This window comes from Rutidosis leptorrhynchoides, chromosome 1 (assembly GCF_046630445.1).
Source record: "Rutidosis leptorrhynchoides isolate AG116_Rl617_1_P2 chromosome 1, CSIRO_AGI_Rlap_v1, whole genome shotgun sequence".
NCBI lineage: Eukaryota > Viridiplantae > Streptophyta > Magnoliopsida > Asterales > Asteraceae > Rutidosis > Rutidosis leptorrhynchoides.
In genome coordinates, this window is record NC_092333.1 from 453322039 (window position 1) to 453340628 (window position 18590).

The 18590-nt window shown below is 32.1% G+C and overlaps 1 protein-coding gene across 1 annotated transcript; it reads right to left on the reverse strand.

The window, feature by feature from the left end:
- Positions 1-9250: 9250 nt before the first annotated feature.
- LOC139873437 (uncharacterized) lies at positions 9251-15639 on the reverse strand. Its single transcript, XM_071861367.1, has 5 exons — positions 14684-15639; positions 13950-14008; positions 13276-13404; positions 11529-11664; positions 9251-9822 (listed from the first exon to the last, which is right to left on the reverse strand). The coding sequence occupies exons 1-5, from the start codon at positions 15386-15388 to the stop codon at positions 9508-9510; spliced, it is 1344 nt and encodes a 447-aa protein (XP_071717468.1). The 5' UTR covers positions 15389-15639; the 3' UTR covers positions 9251-9507.
- Between the last annotated feature and the right edge of the window lie 2951 nt (positions 15640-18590).

Here is an 18590-nt window from a genome sequence, read left to right on the forward strand (position 1 = left end):
CTATTGATTCAGCTAAACCAATTTTGTGTATGCACATGAGCAACTGGATGTTCAACAACAATCCCTGTAGATATATAATGATCATTAAATGCTTGAGATGTTAACTCACCAGCATTATCAAGTCTCATCCTTTTAATGGTGTAATCAGAATAATGTGTTCTCAATTTAATAATTTGTGCAAGAAACTTTGCAAATGCCATATTACGGCTTGATAACATACAAATATGAGACCATCTGCTAGATGCGTCTATTAGAACCATGAAATATCAAAATGGTTCACATGATGGATGAATTGGTTCATATATCTTACCTTGAATTCTTTCAAGAAACATTTGTGATTCTTTTTCACAATATACTTTTCATTAATCACCATATGTGCTTTCCATTAATCACCATATGTGTTTTTTTTTTTTATATAAATCACCATATGTGTTTTTTTTTATCATATATCCTTTTCACCATATACGCTTTTAATCATATGCGCTGTGTTTTTCACCATATGCGCTTTTAATCATATGCGATTTTCATCATATGCGTTGTGCTTTTCATCATATTCGCTTTTTATCATATGCGCTTATCATATGCGATGCGCTTTTTATCATATGCGCTTTTTTATGTGAATAGTAAATTAATTAATTTCGTTTTACTATTTATATGAATTAATTTAGATTTACTATTTTGTTAATTGAGTAATATATATATACATCATATACTTGTGACTCCGAAGGCTCAAATGAATTTGACCATATAGTTATACGTTGTACCTTGCACATTAATTTTCAGTAGAAGCTTTAGATGCATATTATTTTCAGTAGAAGCTTTAGATGCACTTTTTTTTTAATCACCAAATACCACAAACACTTTGTTTGCGTTTGTTCATAGTCATCAATGAAAACCATTTTCTTTAATTTTATTTTATACAATAAAATTAACGCATCATTATTCTTTTTAAAAACAATAATCTATTGTTATTGTTCACTTGTGCCATGTTTAACAACAAAAGTCAACAACCTCTGTCTTGTTTGTTGTGGCAACCAAAAACAACCTTTGCTTTTGTTACCGAGAATCCAAGACCAAAAAAAAAAATTAATTTTTAATTAATCTTTTATCAAAACCATAAATGATTTTATTGATCTACGTTGATATGGCCATAAAGAATTGACGGCTGACCTACTTTTGTAAGTGTATTTCGGCTATCATCCCGAAAACGCACAACGACCCTTTTTTTTTTTATGAACTATTTGTTTCATATCTAGCTTAGGCAATTATTGTGAACATTTGGTCCCTATAAGAGCATTTATTTTTTAGACTTTTAGTTGATTTGTACTTGTCACAATTAGGGATAGCACCCGCGGGTCGTGGATGCGGATCCATTGGATCCATCACCCGTACCCGCGGATTTTTTTTAAGAGACATCCAATTGAACCCTTGTTCGTTGAAACAATTTGACTATATTTTTACTCCCCATTATTAAACGGGCCATTTTGATGCACACTCTTAAAAAAAAATAATTTGTTTTTTAAGTTTTATTATTCAACCTCCTTTTTCAACGGTCACGTTTTTAACAAAACATTTGACAAGTTTGGAAAAAAGTTTTTTTATTGATTATCATCAAAAGTTTTCTATTGTCACTCTACTGGATGGAATTATGGCATACAACCAAAATTGCAACCCAACACTACATAAGAACAAAAAGGTTGTTTTTAATTAACATATGTATATGTGTTAAACTCGGAATAATAATAACTTATTTTAGAAAATTAACATAAGACATGTTGAAACATTTTTGTCACATTTAGCTCATCAAGTCTAATACTTATCATTGATAGATTTTATCACGTCTAGGAGATGTTTACTTTTTTCTTGTATTAAGTCCTACTTTCATTTACCTTTGTTTGGAAAAAAGTTTTTTTTTTACTTTGCTTTCTCCCTTTCTGTAAAACTCATTTAAACACTTTCTTTGTTTTTTTTTTTTTAAAAAAAACTTCCTTTTTTTTACATTACCCGTAAATTATAAATATATAAAAAAAACTTTTTGTTTAAATTTTTTTTCTAGTTTTTAAAAGGCCACTTGACCAATTTTTTAATTCTTTCACAACACCTGATATCGTGATCGTGACCTTTCACCAAAGCAAGAGATATTCTTGATAAACTAAACACGGACTCGTGTTTGAAATTGTCGGCCACAAAAAAATTCATTTGATAAAAGTATATATTTTTTTTAGTTATAGAAGGAGACCACTTCATTTTCAATACTTCATTTTTGACAAAAAAAACTATTCCATTTTACCATCCCCCTTTTTTTTTACTTTAACTTTTAAGATATACTTTTAATAAAAATACAAACTACTTTTTCTTATTTTAACTTTTAAGATTTACTTTTAATAAAAATACAAACTACTTTTTGTATTTTAACTTTTAAGATTTACTTTTAATAAAAGTACAAACTACTTTTTTATTTTAACTTTTAAAATTATAAATTTAAGAATAAACATTAGTATGCATGAAATAAATAATGATTAATTGCATAAGTAATCATAAATGTTAGATAACATATAAAGACCCCGTCGTATTCGTATTGATCGGAATTAATCTCGACCCATGGTACCGTGTTGTCAAATGACGTGTTGCGTACATAAAGTACCGTGTTGTCAAATGACATGTTGCGTACAATCATGAGGTCTTATTAACATAAATATAAATGTTAGTGAAGTTAATAAGAGTTAGATAACAGAAAATATAATTCAGGCGGTATAACCGGCCATATATAACTTAAATAACATAAATATAAATGTTAGTGAAGTTAATAAGAGTTAGATTACAGAAAATATAATTCAGGCGGTATAACCGGCCATATATAACTTAAATAACATAAATATAAATGTTAGTGAAGTTAATAAAAGTTAGTAAACATAAATGATAGTTAGGCGACAGTGTCGACCATATATAATTTAGGTGGCAGAGCCAACCATATAATAAGAACAATACAAATGCACTAAGAACTTAATAAAAATTAGTAGTTCAAAATGTTAGTAGTCCAAAATTTGATATGTCCGAGTCTGAAAAACCTTAATAATTTCATACCTTGATTAGTGACTCGTGATCGTTTGAGATATCCTTTGATTACACTAAGCTCTTCGTGCTGATAACGTGTTATAATTCAGTAGGCTTATAATTAATTTTGACCTAAGCCTATACAATCCTTAAATATGAGAGAGTAGTAATGGAAGAGAGAGAGAGTATATTTCTTATATGTAAGAAAATGGTGTGTATATGTGTGTTCATTATCCACATATATATAGTACAAATTTTACTATCCATATTTGACTAATTACCATCCATATTTTACTACTAAATTTACAATGATAAGTGGTGGACTATGTGAGTATTGAATTTTTGTATTAATATATTCATCATTAAATATATTGGATTTAAACTTTAAAGTGAGAGACCCTACATACCTAATTTGTTTAACTCCTTGTTCCATAAGGGAAGTGCTGTTAACAATGGGAAGATAATTGATGCACTTGTATGATTTTAATCATTGAGATTACTATCTAAAAAATTAAAAATTTCTCATAATATATACATGCTTATGATCTTTTCACATGGCTTTGCTTAATCCACCAACTAAAATTATCAAACAAATGAGTGGCCGGAACTTATTTTTTATAACTAGTATTTTTTACGAGTGCGTTGCACGGGTTCTATTATAAATGTGTAATGGGTAATGATATATCACTCATCAAATTGATAGATCCACTCAATATACTTAAAATACTCTTAAATGATGTATTGCACAATTTTTATTCTAGAATTTATTTAAGGATATTATTGGAAGATAGTATAAATAATTGTGAATCTATCAAAAGTGAACTTGGAAATATTATTATCCTATAAATATTTTTCTTTTATTGAATTTACAATGGATAAGTGTATGCATCAAAAGTTTTCTTATAAGTTACATTGAGCAAGTGTATGCAACAATTTTTTTCTTTTAAGTATTTTTGTTTATCCAAAATTTTCACCAATCTTTGAATAATGTTACACTTAAAGTTATCGAATGCGGATACTGAAATACAAGGGCAGATCTAATATAGAATGAGTAATAGCACGGGACACTAGTGAAATATGCGATGTAGTGGAAATTTTTTTGAGTTTTTAATTAGTGACACAACTGGATAATGTTAATTTATTTTGGAACACCATTAAAATAAGTCATCTAGTAGTTTTTTTTTTTTTCCTAATCTGTGATACGAGTAACTACCATTCCTAGATTCGCCACTATGCATTATGCATATAGTTAAATATTAGTTTTATCATGCACAAATTAAATTAAAATGAATTTCGAAAAGAATACATTAAGGATATAATAGTCTTTAACCGTCACTGTTATATTCATGTGAAATAGGTTGGTTATAATGTTAATATGAGATGAGATATGAGATACTCTAGACATAAATTTAGTATTTATGGTCAATCTTAATATGATAATCTCTCTTCACGTATCTTTTTATCTGATTTATGAATTTAAGTGTTTTAATGAAAAAATTTATAATATATAAACTTTTTACAAAGTCAAATATCTCATTTATCATGACAAATAATCCTAATCATAAAATTAAAATTGTACCTGAGTAGTAGTGGCCTGCCTCTAACACACTTGAGGTCATGAGTTCGACTCCACTCCAGGGCAACAATTAATGCAATTCTATTCCTGTCATGTAAGGATCCACCCATAGCACATTTCCCACATTGTGTTGGGGGGTAAAGGGGAGGGGGTTTTACTTGGTCGTGCCCTTGGATCGGTTCAAGGTTTCCTCCCGGCCAGCGATAGGGGGCAGGTTAATATCACTGCATCGGCATAGTCGAAACGGGAGATGATCGCAACGGGTGGTTAAGTCCCCCTCGGGTGATCCCAAAAATCACTGTTCTAAAAAAAAAAAAAAAATCCTAATCATAAAATTAAAATCTTACTCAAAATAATATACAAATTAAAACTAAAACTTTAGTAAATTCTGCCTTCTTAAGTTTTATTACAAAAAATCAATCGTTAAAATAATCGGTTCCGTCATACACAAAATGGAAATTGTTGAATCCATTAAAAATGCATTCAACTTATGATTACTTCAATTTATTTATGGATGGTCCCTGCAAATAGTCCCTGTGGTGCATATCCACATTGACCATCACAAAGACCGTGATTCAAATGCAAACCACATTGACCATCATTGACGGAAAAAAGTACAGGGACCACCGATAATTTCTGATACAAACCATAAAAGACCATTTGTGATATTTATTACTCCCTCGGTCTCAAAATTATTGTCCCATTTTCATTTTTAGGGTTTTATCATATATGTCCCTCTTAACTTTTAAAATCACATATTTACTCACTTTTTTTTTTACGGCCAAAGAATAAATATATAAAAAAAATCAAGCGTTCCCTAGCAAGAAGCTAAGGGAAAATTACAAAGGCATAGAAAGCCATAAGTTCCAATTGGAAGCTAAATGACTTCTATTTTTAATCCAACGAAAAGAAAAACTTCTAATTACATCAAATAGACTACTTTTAGAACAAAACGAATCGTGAAAAACAACGCCGTTCCTAAATCGCCATAGAGCTCATAAAGTAGTAACCGTAACCGCGACAATCCGATTCTTAGAAGTGACCGGTAAGCTAATTCCTTCTAACCAAACCACAAACGAATCCCACGAAAACATTTGAGGCAAACCACAACCAAGCCAACTCGAGATTTTATGCCAAATGTCACACGCAACGTTACAACAGAAAAAAAGATGATCTCTAGTCTCTATATCATCATTGCAAATGGGGCAAACAATGGAATCGACCTCTATTCCTTTCGCGGGGAGGTTCCAGCGAACTGGGATGCGATCTAATCGAAATCGCCACAAAAAAATGTTGACTTTGCGAGGAACAAATTTGAACCAACTCGTACCAATTTGGGATGAAGGAAGCCGTTTACGATCAATTAGAACACGTGAGTCCTTAACATAAAAATTGCCATCTTTATTGGTATTACAAACCCATGCGTCAGGTTTGTTAACGAGATTAGGAATACCCAACAAATCAGTTAGGTTATTAAGAGCAATAACGTTTCTACCACCAACGATATCTCTATACCATTTCAAATCCTAAGCACCATTATTAACTTTAGAAGCAATAGATCCGTTCGGATCGGAATCTAAGTGATAAAGACGGTTAAAACGTGCGGCTAACGTCTCATTACCGATCCATAAATCATGCCAAAAACGAATAGACTCACCATTCTTAATAGCCATTTTAAAAATATCATTCGGAAGAAGCTCATCTCGTAGACAAGAAGAACAACACTTGACAATGTTATTCCAAGTGCTACTGGCAATCGAAGTTTCCTCAAAAACAGAACCATGAATCGACTTGACTATTTTCACCCATAAATCATTTGGTTTCGTAAGGTATCTCCATCTCCATTTGATAATAAGTGCTAAATTGAAGGCTTTGAGACTTCCAATATTAAGGCTACCTTTATCATACGAGGCAAGAACTTGGTCCCATTTGACCCAAGGTAACTTTTTAACCGAATTACTACCGCCCCAGAAAAATCTAGCCCGTATAGCTTCGAAACGTTTTAAGACCGTTTCGGGACACTTGAATAACGACATATAATAAATCCCGAGACTCCCAATGACCGACTTAATAAGAGTCAATCTCCCTCCTGAAGAGATAAGACTTGCTTTCCATGCTGAGAGTTTAGATCGTAACTTATCGTATAAAGAGTCCCAATTAGAGATTTTCTTCATACTCGTACCTATAGGAACGCCTAAATACGTGGTGGGGAAAACACCAGCTCGAGCTCCCGAAGCATTAGCGAGACAAGAAATCTCACTATCTGTAACCCCAATGCCAAAAACATGCGACTTTGTAACATTAAGATTTAGCCCCGAAACTCTATGGAAAATATCAAGAATAGTAGAATGCGTTTGAGTTCTATAGCGCTCCAATCAGAAAGAATCACGACGTCATCCGCATAAATAAGATGAGATAAGTGAATATTATTCGTCCCAACACGGACCCCACGAATAAGGTTAAGTTCCATCGCGCGATGGAAAGCAAGGTGAAGGCCCTCCATCACTATGATGAACAAAAAAGGACTTAGCGGGTCTCCCTGTCTCAAACCTCTCTCTATCGAGAATTCGCGAGTAGGGCTGCCATTTACTAGAACAGAAGTTCTAGCAGAAAAAAGACAACCCCTGATCCACGAGCACCATTTGTCACCAAATCCGAGAGACGATAACAAAAAGAGAAGGTACTCCCAATTGACTGAATCGTAAGCTTTTTCAAAGTCAACTTTAAACATAAGCATCTTCTTATTTTTGTTTTTGTACCACGCTATAATCTCACTAAGCATAAGAGGACCATCTAAAATCTGGCGACCTGCTATAAAAGCCGACTGCACCGGACTTATAATTTTATCAATGATTCGTTGAAGTCGATTAGTCAAAATTTTGGTGATCACTTTATAGAAACAACCGACTAAAGAAATGGGGCGAAAATCATTGATAAGCATCAGATTTACCACCTTTGGGATTAACGAAAAGAAAGCCGAGTTTGCTCCACGGGACATATTACAAGTATCAAAAAAACTTCTAATATCCCTGCAAAAGTCAAATTTAAATAAGTGCCAAAAATGTTTTAAAAAACGAAACGATATACCATCCGGACCTGGAGCTTTAGAGCTCCCACAATTCCAAACAGCCATTCTGATCTCTTCATCGTCAACATGCTTTTCAATATCGATGACTTCATCAACCGAAAGACGTGAAAGTGGTCTGATATGACCAAAGTCAAGATCAGAATCGTACTTACTGAATTTACTTTCAAAGTGTTCGACAAATCTGTTTTTAATCTCATTCGGGTGCCATACATCGTCTACTAGAACACCCTGAATCTGTTGATATCGTCTTTTCAATTTCAGCGAGTTATGAAAAAATTTGGAATTTTCATCCCCCTCGACATCCCATTTAATGCTAGTTTTTTTGAAGAATATCAAGGTTAATCAATTTAGAAATATCATCTCTTTCTATATTTACTCACATCATATATACCCACACAAAGAGGATAATTCATATATGCTCATTTTAAATACTAAAACACATCATATATACCCACTTAAAGAAAAATAAACTAGATCAAACAAAGGAGTCGGCCACATGTTTCATATTCAAAACCAAATTAGCAGCAGGCTGCCGTGGGGCCTGTGGCCACTCTCTCTAAACTTCGTTTCTCTCCAAGAGTGGGTTCCTTTAAATTTTGTTTTAGAATTAACCAAAAAAACATCTACATTCTATATTTTATGAATTCCACAAAATATTAGTTTAGACGAAATGAAGCTGACGTATTATTTAAAAGATGAAGAATACATGTAACCTTGAAAATCCAATTTTCAATGCAACATAAGCTTCAAAGATAATGGAAATAACAACTTAAATGACTATCAACTATGATACCTAACATGGCTGCACAAGATAAACGAAAAAATAACCATGAAGCAATTTACTTGTCTTTGAGCGCCATGACATCAATGATCAAATAACAATCAACAATGCCTGTAAACAACACTTCTGCTACTTTCATCAAATTCTTTTCCAATATATCTTTATTGAATTCCATGGCCGAACTAATGATTGAATTAACCATGCTACATGGTCTCTTCATTGTTTGTGCTACTTCATCGTTCGCTACTTCATGGTTAATTTTGATTTATTGGAAAAGAATTTGATGAAAGTAACAGAAGTGTTGTTTACGTTGTTGATTGTTATTTGATCATTGATATTTACAGACATGGTTCATTATATTTATGATTTTTTTTTTTAATGGGTATATATGATGTGGTACGTGTTTAAAATGGACATATATATGAATTATCCTCTTTATGTGGGTATATATGATGAATTAAAGTGTTTAAATTGAGTATATACAATATTATGTTGTTTAAGTAGGTAAATACGTGATTTTAAAGGTTAAGAAGTACATATATGATACCCTTAAGTTTTTGAGTCTTTCCACCACAACTTTGACTTTAAATATTTTTATGTGTTATATAATATTTGTTAAAAATTGTGTCAATTAAAACACAATTAAAAACCGAATCCATTCATATAAATATCATCAAATATTATATAACATAAATAAAGATATTTAAAGTCAAAATTTAAGAAGAAATACTTTGAAAGACAAACAGTTATTTTGGGGAGGGAGTAATATATTTTCTTTGTACCCATCCTCATTTGGCTTGTAGCAAAATGCATGAACGATTTAATTAACAACAAACAGAATTGCTTGTTCGTACACATACAACTATATATACGAATGACGACTTGGTTGTACACAACTACATAGGGACACCAAAGTGCATACCTATCTCAATAAACTGTACAAATATGCATGAATCAAAAGAATTGAGAATGCAAAATACATATTTCGAAAACCACTTACTATTTTCTTCAATACCAGTTTGTCTTCAACACCATTTGACCCGATTCATCAGTCTCAAAAAGCTTAACAGCTAACTCATCCCAGCTTTCATTACGCCTCGAGGATCCAAGTGTTTGTGTTGGTACATTTTCGGAGGCATTACCACCTTGAACGTTCCGGAAGGTTCCATAATCACTGGGTGAGTAAGCTTCCGGAACATCTAGCGCAGCTGCCCTCGCTAACGCTGCTCGGTGTTCTTCTGAGTGCTCAATGGCTAGTGATGAACTTCTTTCCATTCGTTGTTGTGGCGGGATATCCATAACTCGATCTTTCTCTTTCAATGTCTGAACTATCACAAGAGTGAAATCGTCAGGTTTCGTCAGTTTTTACCGCATGCACGGTTGTAAAAGTCGGCCGACACGTTGGTTTTGGGACTAGCCCATCCCGACTCGCCCAAAAACACCTTAAAAGTTGGTCAACGCTAAAAGGTCGGGTCAAATTCAGACTGAGGCGACCAAGTCGGCTCTGAGTCGCTCAAAGTCAAAGTTGGGTAAAAAATTTACATTTTTTTATAATTAAAATTGTGTCATAAATCTAATTTTTTTAAATATTTAATATCTATGTTTGATATATTTATTTATGTGTGTGTGTATATATATATATATATATATATATATATATATATATATATATATATATATATATATATATATATATATGTATAGTGGTAGGATCAAGAGGGAAGTAACCAATCAGGGGGAAGCAAAAACTTTTTTTTTTTTTTTCGTTTTTTGAAAAAACCTTGTTCACGAACATTATAGATGGGATGAAAATATGAACATTTAGTAGAGACACTTTGTGATAAATGTTTTTATTTTGGCGGGAAGACGCTCGAAGAAGTAATATATAACAATTGTCGTGTTTTTCGAGCGTATGTTGAGGTTTTAGCTATTGGGGTTTAGATATTAGGGTTTAGATATTAGGGTTTATAGGGTTTAGATATTAGGGTTTAGAAATTTAGGGTTTAGGGTTTAGATTTAGGATTTAGATTGAGTTTTTAACACGAACGGTTTAGAGTTTAGGGTTTAGGGTTTGGTGTTTTGGGTTTATGGAATAAACCCAAAACACCAAACCCTAAACTCTAAATCGGGCTAAATTTTACTTCACAAAACATGAAGAAAAAAAACGTTCATATTCTTCACGAACAATATTATCTTGAATGTTATTTTTGTCGATCGTTTTCCCGCCTAAATAATAACATTCATCACGAAGTGTCTCTTCTAAATGTTCATATTTTCGTGTGATCTTGATGCCGGAAAAAAAAAATTCCATAAAAAAAAAAAAAAAAAAATTTCCTTCCCCCCGCTTCCCCCCGATTGGTTACTTCCCCATTGATCATGCCCCTATATATATATATATATATATATATATATATATATATATATATATAAAACTGGGTATATATGCTTAAATTTATATTTTTCTTTTTGGGTGTACCTGGGTTTACGACCGGCTTTGCGACCCGACTAATCCCAAGGCGACTACCCGCTTTGCTGGCAGCCCAGCGTCATCGCAAGTGAACCTTCATGGCCAATAGGGGGATTAATTTTTTCAGCTCCATGGATTCGAACCCACAAACTTCATTACTAAAAGTCCACATTGGTCAACGCGCGAGTAGTCCCGTCTCGCCCCCGACTCGACTGACTCATCCCACCAAGGTCCCAACCGACTCATCCCTGACTCGCAACTTTAACAACCTTGACCACATGTATCAATGTGGTTTCAAAAGAATGTATCACTATTTATTAAAGATAAAAAAGAAAAAGAAAAAAAAAACAATCAATGTTGATTCTGAAATCGAAAAGTTGGTTACTTGATCTCAAAAGTCAAACTACATGCTTATTAAAGGACTATTACAAGTATTCCAGCTAACATTTAGTTTTACCTTTACTTCAATAAAGTCGGTTTTTGAAGTGAATATTCTAGAGGAAACGACAACTGATGAGCCATTATTTACCAATTACACAATGAAAAAATAATGAGGACTTACATCGAGTGCATTTGAAAATTCACGCTCCATGAGAGCAATAGAATGATCACTAAGAACATGGCACGACAGAACCATGTGCTCAAATCGTCCATCGACGGGTACTGCTGTCTTCACCACAGGAGAAATTCTTCCAACCCTGCAACCAAACTAACGTTTGAAACCCTTGCACGAAATAAATGCAATTGGTGATATAAAAATTCCAGATTACTTGAGAAGTTGAAATGTGCAAAAAAGAAAAAAAAAACATGAATATCACTCGAATTATATGATATGTTGCCAACGTTGCAAAAATCACTAATCTAGGATTTATTGGACGAGACCTTGTAAGGATTAATCGGATTTAACTTTTTTACATATACGTAATAAATTTCAAAAAATATAACTATAGATATAGAAGAGAAACATAAACATAATTGTATAAAAGCATAAACATTTAATTTACATAATATAGACAAACATACATACATTCGCTGTTAGTTGCACAATCCAAGTATGGATCACATACATTAATAGTTACCTTCATCTGAATATATAATCAACAGTAGGAAGTAAAATTTGTAACTAATATAGCAGCCCATTACGTAGCTCAAAACCCTAATTTTAAGTCGAAGTGAATTGTTGACTAAGTTTGACTTGACCAATGTTGACCAATTAATCCTTGCTTTGACCGATTAATTTCGTCTTTGATTATTTTTTTAAGCGATTATTACAACACTAGATCTTCTTGCAGTTTTTAAGAGTGTAAATGGTTCAGATTTGACCAATTTGTTAACTGAATCACCCCTTCATAGTTTTTCCTAATATAGAATAATCCCAGAGCTTCAAGTAGAACTCAACCAATCATAACTTTTTTGCTAGGCTTGATTTCATGGTTCAAATCTTTATTTTTTTCTTATATTAAAAAAAATTAGTAGATTAATAGAAAAATAAATAAACAGGTAAATGAATGAGGTTTTCCCTGTTTAGGTTACTCAACGATGGCGTGTATTAATAAATAAACAAATGTACGTGGCCTAAACAAAATATCCCATGGCCACCCCTAGACGTGCAACTAGTAAGGTTTAAACCTGAGACCTCTTGTGAGGATATAGAAAGCGAACCACTAGGTCATCTTTGTGATGGTTCAAAAAAAATAATTTGTAAAATGATCTTCTAATGTGATGGATCAACTTGAGCTAAAAAAACCCTTCTATAAGCAATAGCATTGTAAATCATCTTTTATACTTGTACTTTTCCAAATTACAAATATTCCAATATTATTATTATTATTAATATAATATAATAAATATAAATATTAATATTTATGAACAAAGTAAACTCAACTAGTATAGATGGTTCAAATCGGTTCGATCCAGTTTGGATCAATGTCAAAGTCAGTTTTGTATAGTTTATAATATAACTTACATCCATTTTAAAAACTTAATCTTATCGGGAGTTTTGTGCTGCAGAACTTGACTCTGATTGTAAACAATTTATTTTTAAGGAAATACAATTTGTTCTTGTACAGAGTTGCTGCCATAAAACTACTTAAAATGTACATGTATAATTAAATAAAGCATTTTACTAACGACAACCCTTAGGCCTGTCGTTAACATGCATAAAAAAATTGTACATGGTGGTTACGTGGTTACGTTGACTTTTCAGTGGTGGTTATCAAACTGTACAAGCATTTTCTGCACGTTAACGATAGCCCTTAGCAAAATCCTTAAATAAAATAATGATTGCACATGAAGATGCAGCAACTTACCCGAATGGCTTCCTTACGATAACATGATAAAGGCGACCAGGTGCATATAAACGCCTTGGATCTTGAAGCATTTGGTCTTGTAGTGTACATGTTTCCTTTAAGCAAGTGCCACATAGTATACACGGGAAACTGTTAACCAAAAAACACCATGTTTTATACAGCAAAATCAGGTCTTTTGTAAAGCAACAATGTAAAAACCTAATCCAAGATTCATACAACTTACTTTATAAAGATATACCTAATAAAGTTACATCAATTAAAACAAAACAGACATGTTTTCAGACTTTTTAATAAAAAAGACATGATATAAAATTGGGTAATGCTTTATAGACCTAAAACTAGACCTAATCCATTCAACATTTGACGTATCACAGTACATTTTTTCTCATAGTTTCAACCTATCATTCTATCACATTGGCCAATCAAATAATTAGGTCTGTTTTTAGATCTATATAAGTTTTGTCTTACATATCATTTTCCTCTAACATTGTATGTAAAACTATCAGCGCACATGAATGTAGGGAAATTGTCTGATGACAACGTAAGTATTGTGTTCAATTTTTCCTCTCATAATTATCGTTACATGTTTAATTATCTATCTTAACTTAACAAAAGCTAAATATAGATCATTAAATGAAAATGAAAGTGATACTAAAATGTGACCATGAGCATACCAGAAAATGGACTTGAAGAGTACTTCCAACGCTACACTTGTTCGAGGCATGAAATCGTCCTGGTTAATTACAGCAAGCTTATTAGATAGAAAAAGACAAAATTACCCCCACTCAAGAGGATCAAAAGAAGACAAAATGGTTCACAAAACTGAAGCTGCATCTGATCACAGAAACCATAAAAGACAATTGAAAACATTGAAATTTTGAACAGTCAAAACAAATCAGACATGATCTTATATATTAAAGGCAAAATTTTCTTAAATACCGCATAGTTCTGCAAGAAAACGGTAAGGCGTGTGATTAGTAACAATACCCGTGTTATCGATTTAAAAGAAACATTATCTCTTTTCAAGATAATGTGCTGTTCAGGATTTAAGTTATATAAACAAGTATATACACCCATATCAACCCATTTAAGTAAACATGGGTCACATTAGGTTATATTCTACTGTTACCCAACACAATTAACAGAATAAGCTGAATAAGGGTAAACAAATCATTCCTAGTGTAACCAAATCTTGAAAACCAATAATAGAGATAACTTTGTACAAGTCTTCGTAATCATTTACAAAATTCATACTAATAACGATAACCAATAAAGTAATAAACTGTCCCATTCAATAGCAACAACTATTTACCCCCATTGACTTGCTACGCAATCCAGCCATTTCTCTAACTATTACAAAAAATAACCAATAAACCATTATTATGAATATTAAGTCAAAAAGATTTACCTGAAGAACGACAGCATTGATGACATCAGCATACCGCACAGCCAAATTTAGTGACACGCACCTAGCGGGAGCAATGGAAAAACATTTAATTCTTTTCCTGTCAATATTCCCGATCCTTTCCCGGTTTTTGACCACCAACATGGTCAACAAAGTGACTACCCCTGCCCCTAATGAATGACCCGCAAATGTCAACGTATAATCCTCATATTGTTCAACCAACTCTTTCAAAACGTCACATTCATTATCAAACACCCATTGAGCGGCTTTCAACAACCCGTTATGAACATACCCACCATCAAATTTCGTCTGCCCCAATTTATCATCAAGTAAGAGCAAATAATCACTTTCTTTAGCTAAATTAAGACCACTAATCAACAAAAGTATTTCACGATTGTCGTTATCGATGTAGATCATGTAAGGAGATACCTTCCCTTGATTTTCATCGTAATCTTTCTTTAAAACTACTTGATCGGGATTAATTCCATATCCTCCCGGCGGGGCCCACAAAGGGTTACGAATATCGTACTCGTAAACGGCTAAAATATATCTACAAATTCGAGGTACGGGTTCGAACTCACTTGCAGTGGCAAAACCCCAATTCTCGCTTTCTCGACCCGCAGTATAAAGACATTTCTTCCATGCCCAACGAGCACATCCCAAACAATATACACATTCAAGAATTGGACAAGCACAAACAAGTGACATTTTTTTCGATTATTTTATCGGCAAAACCCTAAATGAAATGTGAAATTACTCTTTAATGGTAAAAGGTCATATGGATTTAATCTATATAACCTTTTGCTAATCATAATAAATCATCAAACTCCATCAAATCTAGGAAAAACTGCAAATTATAACTGATGGGCAGTTATAGAACTTAGTGGGTATGAATAAAAATGTAAACTTTATAACTTGAATATAATTAATAACAGCTTATACTAGGATAGATATTGAAATGGGCAGGGTTTAAGAAAATACAACCTGAAATTAGTTAAAATCAACAAAATCTGAAGAATTTAAGTGAATTTGTATAGGATTGGTGTGATTGAATGATCGTACAGCGTTATGCAAAACCCTAGGATAAATTAATTTGAAAAGAATTGTAGTTGAAGCAGGTAGAAACAACTATGATTATATTTTTGGATTTTTTTTTTTTTTTTTTTTTTTGTTGGTTAAATATTCCAAGCATATGCGTTCCTAAACCTTCGATTTTGATTTGAAGACGACTTTTTTGTGGTCACGTTTTATATACGTTAAGCAAATAGATGAGTTTAGAGTATTTAAAGACAAAATTACAATAATAATTCTGGCGGGCCTAAATCAGCTTTATGGCTATTTTCTGTACGAGACCTACTCGAATGTACCTAATTTAACAAGATTACTCTCTAATTGTTTCCAACCCTCTCTGGTCATCACAATATATTCCTCAAGAACGTCTTATTAATTTATAGGTCCCTATTCGAATATAAAATATGAGTCTTTATAAACGTTAAAATTTTCATTAGATAAACTGTGTTTTCAACCGAAGCTAATACAAGTTTGTTTTATGGTTGTTAATTTTTTTCTCTTCTAGGACCGATTAGAAAAACGAGTATATATATTGAAGTTTTCCAAATTTCGGGCCCTTTTAAAATTTTAGGCTCTGAATTCTAAGACACTCATGATAATCGTCTCAGACGGGATTCGAACCTGTGACCTCTAACTCAGAGCCCCAACCAATGACTGATAATCCTTGCGGTTTGCTCAAACACACGCATAGTTCAAACTTTTTTTTCCAACTAAATAGTCCAGAAGTATCGACTTATTCCACATATAGTTCAAAACATCAGGTACATTACATTGTCTCCGTTAAGTCTTAGTATGTACCAAGGATGTGAGGGTAAATTTGTCATTTGATTTTTAAACTCTATCTAAATTCTAACTGAGGGATCTGTACCAATTTCTTTTTATTATTCTGATATATATACACACACACACACAAAATCATACTTATATATATATATATATATATATATATATATATATATATATATATATATATATATATATATATATATATATAGGCATGATCAATGGGGAAGTAACCAATCAGGGGGAAGCGGGGGGAAGCAAATTTTTTTTTTTTTTGGAATTTTTTTTCAGGCATCAAGATCACACGAAAATATGAACATTTAGAAAAGACACTTCGTGATGAAAGTTATTATTTAGGCGGGAAAACGATCGACAAAAATAACATTCAAGATAATATTGTTCGTGAAGAATGTTAACGTTTTTTTTCTTCATGTTTTGTGAAGTAAAATTTAGCCCGATTTAGAGTTTAGGGTTTGGGGTTTAGGGTTTGGAATAAACCTAAAACACCAAACCCTAAACTCTAAACCGTTCGTTTTAAAAACTCAATCTAAATCATAAATCTAAACCCTAAATCTAAATCCTAAACCCTAAATTTCTAAACCCTAATATCTAAACCATATAAACTCTAATATCTAAACCCTAATATCTAAACCCGAATATCTAAAACCTCAACATACGCTCGAAAAACACGATAATTGTTATATATTAGTTCTTCAAGCGTTTTCCCGCCAAAATAAAAATATTTATCACAAAGTGTCTTTATTAAATGTTCATATTTTCATCCAATCTATAATGTTCGTGAACAAAATATTTTCAAAAAACGAAAAAAGAAAAAAAAAAGATTTTGCTTCCCCCCGCTTCCCCCCGATTGGTTACTTCCCTCTTGATCCTACCAATATATATATATATATATATATATATATATATATATATATATATATATATACATACATACATACATAAAAAACGGTTTTAATTCATCCAATTTGTCAATCATCCCGCGAATTAAGGGTCACATAGGAGAGACTTTTGTCTCACAAAAAATCTATACATATACAATTTTTGTTGCTATTTTTTTTTACCTCACACCAGACCTATACATATGAATATATACACCACATCAGCTATCCACGTGGCTTTAATTTATTTATTTTATTAATTATTTAAATTGTCTAAGTGCATGAGAAGGTACCAAAACCTACTTTTTACACGATGTGTCTATCACCATATGATCAAAAAACATCTTTAAAACTTAACACATTTACCAAAGTCTTTTTAATATCTTTTTATTCAAAAATCACTCAAGTACACACTTCTACCAAGAAATTTCAATGTATGTGTGTAGGTTTTTAAAATTTGAAATTTGAAATGAAAGATTCCTATTTCTCTTTCCGTAAATATATGAAAATCAAATGCTTAGATATACATACTCAAAAAACTGCCCAATCTCTCTCTCTTCCTCATCTTCTTTTTGCAATCATCTTCATTTTCCAGATCTAATTTTCTCTCTAATTCAAATCTAGATTTCGGCCAGGTTTAATTTTTTCTTCTCAAATATGTTTCGTAAACATTTCTTGATAGTTATTTATTTAATGATATTGTATGTTTTCTAAACTTATGTTTCTTTTCATTTTAGTTTTAAATAATATACTCTTCCATCCCATCTTCTCTTTCTCCCACTTTATTTTCTTACAATTACAATCTCTCAATCTTACGTATATTTTTATATTCAAGGTACTTGACGATACAGTTTGTATGATTTTTCTGGAAGAGGGAGTCAAATCATAAAGCTTGGATTTTGAAGGTAATATAGATATTCCCTTTCTCGCAATTATTACCAATTGAAAATGATTTTATTCCCCACCATTTAGTTGTACTATGTGCCTATTTAGTTGTACTATGTGAATTTCATTTCTTTATTTTTAAGAATGCAGTAAGAATATCTTTGAGATTGATGAAATAGGATAGAGAAAGATAAGAAGTAATTGAGGGGAAAATGGGAAAGGAAAAGTTTTGATGGTAGGTTATACGATTCCACCTACGTGTTTACAGCCTT

Excerpts from the sequence above, each read along its gene's own strand:
- LOC139873437 (XM_071861367.1), bottom strand. The coding sequence starts at position 15,388 with ATGTCACTTGTTTGTGCTTGTCCAATTCTTGAATGTGTATATTGTTTG. Across the intron at positions 14,009-14,683 it reads TCAATGCTGTCGTTCTTCAG|GACGATTTCATGCCTCGAAC; the intron begins GTAAATCTTTTT and ends GTAATTAACCAG. Across the intron at positions 9,823-11,528 it reads AATTTTCAAATGCACTCGAT|ACATTGAAAGAGAAAGATCG; the intron begins GTAAGTCCTCAT and ends GTGATAGTTCAG.